Below are 12,909 nucleotides of genomic sequence, written 5' to 3'. Positions count from 1 at the left end.
AAAGAGGATAAGACCCCTTTTGGGGGGGGGGGGGAGGGGAAGGTAGTAGGTATAAATATCCATTGGTCTGGAAAGAACAATTTTATAGCCTATCGATTTGAAGCAATCTCCCAGGAGAGGTGACACTGTAGTTCTAGTCCCTGCTTCAGTTAATGTTAATCAATACAAAGCTGAATAGATGGCCACCTTGCAGTAGTCTATGCTGTGTTCTTATTGCACTGTCCTGAGAGACTGGAAAACCGCATTTGTGCCTCTGTTCTGAATTGAGAAGTCTCAAACATCCTGGAGGAAGGTCCTGTCCATTGTCCTATCGGGACTATGTGCCTCACCCTGACCTTTTTCATTGACTATGTAAGTGACATCTATGTCTGCTTGTGAATCTGACTCCTTGTTTCCAAACTCGGTTTGCCATTATTAAAAACAGCAAATAGCAACATTTTTCCTTTTGAGTTTTGTCTGAAATATTTTGTCCTGCATGCACCAGAAGTCAGGGAAAAAAGGTTGGAGTGAGAATCTTTTTCCTTCATTCTGAACTACGAGGAGACTGAAAAATCCATTATTAGGACAGCACCATCTGCTGATTCTTCTGTGTTATTCACTCTGTACGATGTGTGGGGAAGCTGAAGGCAAGGATGGCTGTGTGTTTTGGGTTTTTTTTTTTTATTTTGCTTGGAGGAAGTGACATATCACAATTTGTTACATCCTTCATATAAAGAAAGGAGGAGGTAGAAAGACAGGGTTGGCAATCCATGCAGTTACATCTTAGGATTTTGTAGTTACATATGATATTTCAGTATTAAGAAAAGATAATGCTTTAGAACTTTGCCATTCTGTAGAGCATTTGCTACCTTGTGTTATTTACAACAGGGCTAAATTCACAAGCTGTCATTTGAACTTATAAGTGGTGCTGCTTCTTAAAGTTATGACAGTGGTTTTGTTTTTTCCTAAGGTGATTTGATTGCAGTATGCGTATTTACTTGTACCCTATGTTGTGGTTTTTTTTAAGAAGAAGAAAAAAATAAAGTAGTGAAAATGAGAAGAGGTATGAGACTGAAAAACAGAAATTAATTTGGGTTGTAGAATGTGTGAGGAGATTGTTGAGAAGCACAGAGGACTGTAGCAGCAAATTAAAAGTGTGCACATCTAGGAAGCAAGTCTGGTGAATGTAAGTGGGGCAGGGAAGCAGAGTGAGTTGGAAAGAAAGTTCTCTAAGAGTAGCTGCAAGTAAACATGTTTGTTCTCATTAGGGAACGTGCATGTATTTATGTTTGGTTAATTATGGTGAAATGAACAGGCACAAATTGGAGGTGATTGCACAGGATAGGGACCAAAAGGGGGCAGCTTATCCACCATCCTTCTCCATTCCCAACAGACAAGATCAACTAGAATCCTTTAGAAGTCTTAGATTGGGAAATGGGAGAATTAACATCCCTGCACAGCAGTAGTGAGTTATGTGGAAGGGATTGGTGAGGGTTTTTTTTTCTTTCTCTTTCTTTCCCCTAACCCCTTCCCAGACCCTCTGAAGTTGAGCTGCCTTCAGGTGGAAAGGAATGAGGAGGTAACATAACAAACATCCCAGCAGCAGAGAATAATTGTTGCCTTTGTGAAAGTGATACTGGATTTCTTGAAATGTTGCTTTGATCCCTTTCTTCTGGCCCATGCATATATTTGAATTAGGCATTGTTTTTAAAGAATTTATCTTCAGTTTGTAGTAAGTTTATAATGCTCTGATCTAACTTTGAAAATTATCGTATTAACATCTAAACATTTTCTTTCTAACAGTGGAAAATTGGCAAGATAAAAAACTACACCCTTATATAGGAGCGTGATAGATCCTTTACTTCCAGGTTTTGAAAGTGTTGACATAGACTTTCTTGGGATTTTAGAGAGAATGGGAGAAGGATATAAAACCAGCAACTGTAGTTTAACTGTATTTAGTAGCACATATATTTACAACATAAATATTTATACTTAGCAAAATCTTGATCCAAATATAATCGAATCTAGAAGGCACTGCATATTTCAAAGTTAATGACTATATAGAGAATTCAGATCCACCTTTTTATATAAAAACATTTACCATATGTAGTCTTAAAATATCTGTAAATTAAAATATGTTGCATTTAAATAACCTCTAGAGGGCACCAAAAGATCTAATTGCAAACCCTGGGCTATGGATTCCTCAAGCTACAGATCATGTTGTCTGTATAATCTAACAGGTGTGTGGAGAAATGCGCTATCAGTTGAATCAAACCAAAATGAAGAAGGATGAGGCAGAAAAGGAGCTCAGAGAGTACAGAACAAAAACTATAAGGGAGCTTGAAATTAAGGACCAGGTAAGAGATAATACTGCTATAACTTTGCAGTTATTAGAAGCCTAAGTAGGGTTATTTCGGAAGCTGGAATGATTCGTTTTTCTAATAGTAGTCATTTATTACTGTTAAATGGTTTCTAAATTAATGGCAACAAGCCAGCTATTACTGTTAAATAAATACCTCTTGGTTATCTTATTCTTGTTTTCAGCCCTAGTATATTCAGTTTTACATAATACTCATCCCATGCTTTCATATAGAATTACTCTATCATATGTATTTATACAACGTACTTAAATTGTATGTACTGTATACCTATGTTTATACACTTTTTCTCACAAATAAATCCACACATAATTATGTATACATGCAGCCTGACAAAACATTAAAGACTCTAAGTATAACCTAACTATACCAAAAATGAAAATCATTTATCTTCCAGTTTCTTTAAAGATTGAAGGTTAATGAATGCTGGGATTCATAGAAAAGTTTAAAAAAAACCAAAAAAACAAAAAAACAAAAAAAAACAACCAAACAAACAAAAATAACCTTCTAGAAAAAATAACTATATAAAAATTCCACTAGGCATTAATTGTTGATTATCTAAAACTATGTTTTATAATAATACAAAAACCAGTATATGCCTTACAGGTAGTCTGTGAGAAAACATCCCATGCAGTAAGAAAGATTATTAGAGTAACCTGCGACATACTTGGCAAACAGCTTGAACAGGTGTAATCTGCATCTTTTGAAGTGCCCTTTTTGTTGAGGTTCTATCCGTTTTTCTCTAGGTATTCGAACTTCCAGTTATTCCTTCATAAGTTGTGATTTGCACATGAGAGTGGATGTCTTCTGAATACACAGATGTATAAGCTGCACATGAGGATAATTTTTTTTATATGCATTTTGTTGTTAGAGCAGCCTATCCAACAGGTTTTAAATCATTCTTTTTCTTGTAAATAAGTGAACAAATTGGTCCCTATGTAAGAATATATGTAGGGAAAAATGCAGTATTTCTAAAATTATATTTTTATTTACCAGTTCCCCAAAATCTTCATGTAGGACAGTAAGTATATTAACTTAGTAAAGTATGAGCTTAGGCTGGAAGCAATATTAATTCAAACTATAATCAAAAGATATGTAAAATCCAAAAGAGAAGTTATTTTATCTAATAAATTCTTCAATATGTATAGAAAATCAATCAGTGCAGAAAAACAGGGGCCTTAAAGCATTTTGTTTTCAGGGTTGGGTTTTTTTTGTACTCTTGCATCCTTTAGGCCTAAGGACACTTTAAAAAACAAAAAACAGGCTTGTCGTCTGTGTCTTGACAGATATCACAGATAAGAGAGTTGGCATAATCTTGGCATACAAATAAAACAGGATGTGTTTAATAAGATATTTGAAGAAGTATCTCGGATTTTAAATCCTGTTCTCCAACTTGTTTCAGGATTGCCTTTTGAACAAATTGCAAAATTTAACAAAATATTTTAACCTCGTGTATCGACATACTGGTATTTTATTCAGTGTGGGAATGAATACACCAAAATGTGGTGATTTATTATTTGATGTAATTAAAGTGAAGTGATGGGAGGGGGGGTTCCTATCAGCAAAGATTATTAGAGTAATTCCATATATTATGTAAAGTAATTATATTGTTCAAATATGATTGTTGGTTCCTTAAAAAAAAGGAAAACAAACTATTCTGAAATTCTCAGGCTCAGCATCTAGTATCTGTTTTATAGCTGTGGCTCTAGTAACCAAGAAAGTTCCGTGTAGGTCCTAATGTTGTTTAATATGTTAAAAGGCAACCAAAAAGAGTGTGTTTACGTTTTGGGGTTTTGTTTTTTGGTGGTTTTTGGGGGGTTTTGTTTTTTTTTTTTATCAAATTTTATCAAATGTTAATAATTATTTCATTTAAATGAAATGAAAACGGCTCAGTCGCATCTAGCTTTGTATTTAAAGAAAAACCTAAAATGTTTCGTCTTATATGGCACTGAATAGCAAACAGTAATTGTTCTTTGGTCTCTCAGCCATGACCTGACCTTCTGGCTAAGAGAGAGAGTTGATACCTTCCTTGGCCACCATCTGGCTCCCGATCCTTGAACCAGTCGCCCCAAAATAAATACATATTTATTTTTTAAAAGTAAAGACACAATAATGTATGAACATTTTCATGCTATTCTATATTTAATGGTGCATTTTTCTGTTTTAAAAGCAAAGAATCATGTTTCAGATTGTCTTTTGATATATTGAAAGTGAGTTTACTGTTTCTTGAGGTATGATTGTATTTTTAATTGTGCTGTGGATAAATCTTTGTTTTGAAGATGTGTTTTAGTTTAATCCCTTTTTAAAAGTCACTACATATAAAGTTATTCAGGTGTGTCAGAATAGGCAGAAATCCCCATATGAATTTAGTTTCATCAGATACATATATGTCAGTAAATACAGATACATATTTATCATACACTGATATTTATAAAGTTCTTCAAAACTGAATCTGTATCATTTAGAAAAATTAAAGGAAGTATATATCCTTGGTCTTCTATTCTAATATCTCTTTTCCTATCTTTATTACTCAGTTAAGACTAATAACAAATATTGGCACCTTGGTATGAACCTGTTATTAATATTTGACATGAATATTTCTTGGAATAAAAACAAAGAAGCAAGGAGCAATATTACCATTTAAATTGAATAAGTGTTTTGTAATATCATCCATCATGATCCTGATTAACATTAGGATTATGGAGGGCTGGGAGGGGGAAAGACATATACCACACAGTTTCTCTACACAAAAACTGCATCTGTTCCTCTGGCCCAGTACGTTGTAAAGTAGCATAACCTACTGCCCTCTCTTTTTCTCTCTCAGCCCTCCCATTGTGGATGTAGCTGTGCTGGAATAACAGTGCCTTACTTAATACTTTTCCTTCTTAGGAACAAGCTTTATAAGTTATATGGGTATAATGCCTTCATGGCAGTAAACTATGTCCACACTAGGGGTTGTACTAGCACAGCTATATCAGAGAAAAGTCACGCCCTAACCTAAATAGCTGTTACCAGAACAAAAATTGTGTGGCATATTTCACACAGCAGGACTTCACTTTTATAATACTTTTTCTGTGAATTTGGAAGCGCTGCATGGCATAATTTGTGCATTTCTAATAGAAATCATACTTTTGACACACTATGAAATCGTTTCCTCAGATTAGCATCACTTGCTCTTTTCTGCTCTGCATTATAAAAATAAAAATGAAATACACTGTTCATCATTTGCTTTCTGTCTGTCTGTAAATCATTTTTACTTGGTTTATAAAATCTTGCAAGCTTCAGCGTGTAGAAGTGGAAACAGTTTTATAGTATTGGTTTATGCAGTCCCAGCCAATTTGGGCGTCATCCTTATTAGATAGTTCTTACTAGTAGCATTGCACCACTGGGAGTTGTGGCCTCCTTGTAATAAAGCAATAGGACATGTTAAATCCAACTTCAGAAACTAACTGAAGCTTTTAAATTTTTATTTTACCATGTAAAATAAATATTTATCCGGAACCGGATAAATACTTTGTGTAGAAATAAATCCAAGCCGGTAATCTTAACCTGTAAAAAGCCATTCTTTTAATACCGTTATTAAAATTGGGCAGACATAGTTTGAAGCGGGGGATTACAGAATTCTGTTGCCTACCTTGCAGGTGACAGAGTGAAAAGGTCCAGAAATATTATACCAAACCCCACATATTTTTAAGAGTTGCCTGTATGGAAGTTCATGAGCCCAAATAAAAAGAAGTTGGAGAGTCACTGATACGCACAACCTATACAAATGGAAAGAGCTACACATCAAAGCATTTTTGTGTAGTATGACAGAACCTAAATGATATCTCTGTACACTATAGACTGACAATTTTGCAGACAAATAAAAATCTGGCAAAATTGCAGTCCAAAAGCACTTTGCCAAAAGGTATTTTGGGAATGTTTATCTCATTTGTCATAAATCCGTGATTTATAGTAACCTAATTTAGACATTGTAAGTGGAGAGATTACCGACTCTGTCTTCATCAGAAATAACGCAGGCCAAGAATTTGGGTATATATCCTGAAAATGCTGCAGAGTGTCCGATGCAAGACCAATACAACCTTCTGAAGACACTGATTCACTGAAATGCCTTTTTATGAATAGGTATCAGGCTTCCATGAGTCAGGCTTTAAAATACTAGTTTTTTCACAAGCTGGGACATTCAGGATATCACCAGATGTTTTGAAACTTAATAAAATTGCAAGTTTCTATAACACTGGTCAAGATGGGTTAGGATTATGTGTTATATGTATTCTTGTAACAGTCCTATACCTAAGGTTTTGTGACCTCATTAGTTAAAAAGATGCTCTGGAAGTTCTGTTTTGAAAAGAAATTCTGTTAAATCAGTAAACATACTTAAATACTATTTGGCAGGGAGGAAAAACCCAAAACCTAGCAGACAGCTTGAAACTCTTAGCGTCAAATTTTCTTACCTGGTCTGATCTGGTATAATGGCCTTAAAAGTAGCAAAACCAAATTGCTTTTGGACAAGAAAGCATTAAGAAAATGTGATAACCTTTGCTGTAACTGAACTCTTTTTAATGTATCATTTTCAGTTTTGGGCATTCAGTGCACTAATTTGAAAATGGGTAAATAAGGAGGGAGTAAAATGATAGTACTTTTATACCTTGCTTTGATATGAATTTTTCTGACCTGTTCAGGAAGAACATCATTCTTTTTTTATAACTGAACTTACTAGCTCATCTCAAGATTTTTGAGGAAAAACATTGATCTACAACCCTGCAATATATAACAAAAGAAATGTTTAATTACAATTATGATATGGCTGCTGCTGCTCTGCTATGGCATTGCTTTCCTCTGTCAGCCATCCGTTCCTCAAGGATCAGTGGTGTGAGCAGCCTTCATTAAATTCTTTGTCATGTTTCCATAAGAAAAATCCCTGGGACTGGGATTCCCAGTAGTAGAATTTTCTATACTGACTGGTCTGCATTTTCTGTACTGGTCTGCTTCCCCTAGGCAGCTGGCCTGCTAAGAGGAGTGACCCAGTTGGAAATCAGGGTTTTATTGTTCATAGGTGTAGTTGGCCCATGTAACCTTCATCCATGTTCTGTCATCCAGTGTGATGTCACCCTATTAGTATATGGAAAGAGAAAATCATTTATGTGCATTAAGCATTATTCAAAGTAGGAAAAGAATTGCATAGCTCTTGGTATAGTGCGTATATGCATTATATTTAAAGAAATGCTTGTTTTCTGTTGTTTTTTTCTTCTTAGACTAGAAAAATGGTTGCCTTATCAATAGTCATTGTGCCAACAATCAGAAGAGTGTAAAAGTCCCTGACTATCACTTGTCGGTTGTTACTGCATAGGTTTTCTTTCCAGCTATTCCTTAATGCTGTCCAGGAAAAAAGAGCTAATCCCACATCAGTAATCTCAAATATGGGTTTGAAAGGATGAAAGGAGTAAGTTTTGTTCTCTCCTGTTTTTCAATAATGAAGTAGGAGTAATCTTCCCCTTCCTTTTTTCTATATGCGTCTCTCCTTTTCTGAAGTTCCTTTATCAGCAAGCAAAGGGGGGGGGGATTGGGGGGTGGGGGGGGGGGGGGGAATTTTGTTCCACTGTGGAACAAAATCACTTTCTTATCTCTGCTGGTGGCTGCTGAGCTAATCTCTAGTACAGCAATGTTGTCTGTTAAAATGTGACTGTAGTAATCTCTATGGGTTTGGAAGTTTTGTTCCTGAATAGTATTGTAGTTCAAATATTTTGGCAAATTGAAAGCAAATATTTTCAGGGAAATAATGAGGTAAAATCCTTGTATAACATGTTTCAGCCGTTCACTCCTGTGTTTCCCAGGGTATTTATCCACAGTATCCAGGGGCCACGTTGGTCTTTGAGAGTTTGCACAAGGACAGACACATAAGATTGTTGCTTAATTAAAAAATTGTGTGTGTATATTCATAAATATATACTTAGCAACATGAATTTTTTTTTCTTGCCCCAGCTAACAATTACAGGTAGAAAGTTTGCTTCAACGGGATTTAAAGATGCATGCATTTAAGAGCATCCCCCATCCATGCTATTCCCAGGAAGTTCTTCCAGCACCCCTGCTCTTCCTAGGAAACTGCAGTGTCCTGTCTCTATTAATTCTCAATCTTTTTGGAAGCAGAGGGTTTGTGGCTGCTGACCTTTGCTTAGGTGATGGCTCTCATCTTGAACTGTGGGTATTTATTGGGGTTACTTCTCGTGTTTCTGCTCATGTTAGTTGCCTTTCATGTCATGAAAGGTTTTCACATTTCTGTTTCAGGCCAAATGATTTGTAGAATTAGCAGTTGTCTTATGATTTTTGTGAATTGACCTCTTTGAAAGAGGTGGTCTTTGTGGACTCTTAAGCCTTGTGTACATTGTATTTCTTATTTATTTGTATATTCTCATAGCTTTGTAATAAATCTACTTCCAGAAAGGAGATTTCCCCTTTAAAACCAAATTTAGTTTTCATGACTGGTTTGTATCCTCATTCAGATTTGAATGGGAAGCAGCAGTAATTCATATATAGTGCAAAAGGGAGAAAAACATTGTTGGGACGTGGCGGGGGTTAACCTCGTGATGGCCCTAACTCTCTTTACAAAGTTGGATAGTTCTTCAGGTGCAATATGCTATGTCAGATGGCCATGCCTGGGAGGTCTGAGGTTTAGAGACCACTCAGAACCTAGAGTTGCTTGATTGATATCAGGATTAGGATAGAAATGACTGCAAGTGACCCCTGCTGCATATGGACTGATAGTCGTCTTTCCTCCAAGTAAAATACCTCAAAATCTTGCTACAAAAACTGCCTTGTTTTGTTGGGGTTTTTAAATTAAAAAATAAAAAATAAATAAATTAGTGTTATAGCAGAGTATGATTGTTCTGTCCCTGATTAATTAGTATATTAATAAGTAAAGAAGGCAACATGGATTGAGATCAGTGTTAAACAGTGCAAAAATTTCCTGTCACTGTTATATATAATATTTAAGTGTATGTGAATGGCCATACTGGTGGCATCTCTTAGAAAGACCTTACTTACAGCCTCAGTCCTGTGCACTATCACTGTTTTCATTGCTTCGAAGGGCTACTTTAGTAAATGAAACTAAGCATGTGAGCATCAGGGCCTGTAAAATTTTACTGTGTATTAATGTGAAGTGTGTGTGTTTTTATAGATGTTGATTGCCTTTTGGGGATGTACCTGCAAATACGAACCACCGTAGTAATTATATTTCACTTTGCATTACTTTATATCTGTTCTTCTATTTTTGGTTCTATTTTATGCCCCTTTAATCTTTTAATAATGGTGGAGAATGGTGTATGAGACAAAAAGAAAGTACTGTAAATTCACAAAAATATTTTCCCCTCCAGAATTATTTTACTGCAGAATTTGTGTAATGGTGTAATCAGTGCAGAATTTATTTTTCAGGTTATATTGTGTATTTTCTTACCTGATGTGTGAGCATACTGGTACAACAGTGAATGTTATAAATCACTTATTAATGCATTTGTTTTTAGTATATTTTTGATTTTGTTAAAAGTCTTCTAAAGTTGTTTTTGCATTTACTTCAGAGTACGAGTTCTTTTATCACTGCTTAATCATTCTCATTTGTATAAAAAAAAAAAGCATTTGTCTTCCATGTCAGTTTGCTGCTATTTAAAATTCTATGAAAAACATCTGCTAGTTTGGAATTTAAAGTTGCATTTTTCTGCATACAATAGAATCAGCATCAGTATGAAAAGAATTAAACAATTATTTTAATCTTTAATTTGGCTTGTTTTGAATGAAACTATTATTTCATTTTATCAGAATCTGTAGAGATAAAGATAAAGAGATGTCTAGTTAATTAAACGGCACGTTTGTACAACATACATAAGTATTGTTAGGTGAAGATAATTTCAGATAATTTATGAAGAGGATATTTGAAGATTGATCCAGTGTTTGAGAAATCATCTTTTTTGTTTTCCACTAAGTTGCATTTATGTCACTGAATGAGCATCTCCAGTGTGTTCACCTAAAAATGCATTGTGAAAATCAGAAGATAATTTGTAAACTCATCATAAACTAATGAATGAGAAGTGAAACACTTAAGTGTTTCAAGAAAAAAATATAGAAGGGTCCTATGTGCTTCAAAGTGGAAAACTTAAAAAATAAAAGGTGGTTGGTGGTAATACTGAAAAAAGAATAATTGATATAGAATAAAATTTTACTGCAGTGATATTTTACCAATGCTTTAATTTTTGTTTAGTAAAATTTCTTTCTTGTAACTGAATTGGATATGCATGCAGAATGGTGTTAATGTGTTTCAACTTACTAATAATGATGCTTCTCTTACTGAGGTTTAGCCTGCCATCTTTCAATGGCAAAGTGCCTGTTGATATTCCTGGGAGCTTAGGCAACCGCAGTGCAAGACAGATTAAATAGTACTTTTGAAATTATGTGCAGAAGTAATAAGAATATTAAAGTTGCAGAGTTAAGCACCAGAAGTTGCCTGTTCCAACCTTAATGTAGTCTTGTTGTACATATACATTATGATAATTCTGTTCCTTGTTATACTGAAAATCTGTTTCAGATTTTCTTAAATGCAAGATTGTCATCTGTCTTTTTGCAGTTCTGTGCTCCATCTCTTGTCTCTCACATACATTGAAAAGTTAAGTACCTTGAAGAAATACTTTCTGATCATGTTGTAAAAAGCTGTATCACAAGTGATAGGCACTGAGGGATCAAATTAACGCTGCATGAGAAGCAGAGTTGTCAGCAAAATACTTCAGTTGGTGGTTTGTTTCTGTTTCTCTCCCTACAATTACGCTGGGGCCCAGATAGCAGCTACAGAACTGCTTGCAGCTTCCCAGTAGAAGAAATGGGAACTAAAAGTAACACGAAAACTAGTTTGAGTCTGAGTGGTTTTGGAAAGATGCTGCCTAATAAGGTTCCCTGCAGGAACAGTGAGGAATATTCATTGGTTCTGTAATTTCTGTTTTTTAAATTCTGATTATATTGTGATGACCTAGTGATGGACTGGACTTGACATATTTCAGGATAGAGTGTATATATTTGCAAGACTATTATTGTTTGCGGGAGAGGGAAGTGGGTTGTTTTTTATTGTATGAACTAGTCTCAAGTTCTGAGGCTTCATATGTTTCAAACCATTATTTGAGTGTTTAAACCGAAGTAACGTAGCATTCAGAGTATGGGCTGTGTGTTTTCAGCGTGATGATGCATGACTCCTACCAAATTATTTTCAATGAATGTTTTCTGGTGTCTCAAAAAGACGAATTTGGTTGATATCCCTAAATATACCTGGATTAGATGCTTCTGGTTTTTGAGTTGCTGTTAGCATGTTCTCTTGGGTGGTATTTTTCTGCCATCCTTTTCTTATGAGGTTGTCTGCTGTTTCTGCCATGGTCATTGCCAGAATTCTTGTGTAGAATTCCTACTCTTCATACAGCTCATGCTGTGAGTACCTCTAAATATTGGTATTTTAAGATATATTTATTTATATATATCGATATACACCTACAAACACACACAAATGCATACATACGTGTGTGTGTGTGTGTGTAAAGGAGCTGATTCTGAATTTTGGAATTACCGATGAAAGTAGCAGAAGTAAAATTGTTCTTCAAAACCTATGTTTGCTTTCTTGATACTTTTTATAGAAATCATAAGACTCCTGTGAATCTTTAAAGATCCTGTCATGGAGTCATTGTCTGAGAATTTCCCTCTGCACTTCCATGACAACTGAAATCTATGGATGTATTCTTGGGTTCAACCCTGCAGGTTCAACATCTGGCTGATGGAAGCAGAACATTTTCACCAGAGGTTCTTGCACTTGGAATTTGCTTCCTTCTGTGGGTCTGTGTCAAAACCTGACTGAGCCTGTTTAACTCGAGGCAATGGTGTAAAGCCCATCTGTTCCTTGAAACTTTTCCCTGAAGGAGTGATCAAGAGTGTATTTATGTTCTCAGCTGTGGTCGTGCTTTTTCAAATACTTAGTTGATGCTTTTCGACTAATTTGTGGTTTGGTTTTTTAAAAGGTATGCTGACTGGATGTATTCTTAAAGCAAATTTTAAGAATGTTGCAGAACTTCCCTATCTTTAACTTGTAAAGGCAGTGAAGAAATCGTGTCCCTGTTTACTACGAATGGAGAAATAACATTAATGAACTGCTGCTGTTTAGAAGAATAGAGTATAGAGAACCCACTGAGACTTCTGTTGTTCTATTTAAAATATGCAAACGTCTCTGGAAATAAGTGCAAATGCAAAGCATATATAACTGAATACCTTTGCACATGTGGTTTTAAAATATTCTGACAGTGTAATAGGTTGTTACATTCTTTAGAGGGGAAAAGTACTAACAATTTTGCAGATAGTGAAACTATCTTTATATTCGAACTTGGAGTTACCAATTTAATTTGGTAGGTGGTCTATGTGATAAAGCAAGGTGACATTCAAATTCTAATCAAAATTTCCTTCATGAACCTTTGTTGAGTGCTCTTGGGGGAAAAAAGTGTACAGTTAAGTAATTAGCAAAAATAAATAAAAAAAAAAA

The 12,909-nt window shown here is 35.1% G+C and overlaps 1 protein-coding gene across 1 annotated transcript in view; it reads left to right on the top strand.

Moving 5' to 3' along the window:
* SDCCAG8 (serologically defined colon cancer antigen 8) overlaps positions 1–12,909 on the top strand; it is a 118,534-nt gene that overhangs the window by 30,783 nt on the left and 74,842 nt on the right. Inside the window, exon 13 of the mRNA XM_009276349.1 lies at positions 2,220–2,336. Coding sequence (XP_009274624.1) covers positions 2,220–2,336 — 117 coding nt within the window. The remainder of the gene's footprint in view (positions 1–2,219; positions 2,337–12,909) is intronic.

The sequence above is a fragment of the Aptenodytes forsteri genome, unplaced genomic scaffold (assembly GCF_000699145.1).
Source record: "Aptenodytes forsteri isolate BGI_AS27 unplaced genomic scaffold, ASM69914v1 Scaffold10, whole genome shotgun sequence".
Lineage (NCBI taxonomy): Eukaryota > Metazoa > Chordata > Aves > Sphenisciformes > Spheniscidae > Aptenodytes > Aptenodytes forsteri.
This window is presented reverse-complemented; position numbering and strand designations above follow the sequence as displayed.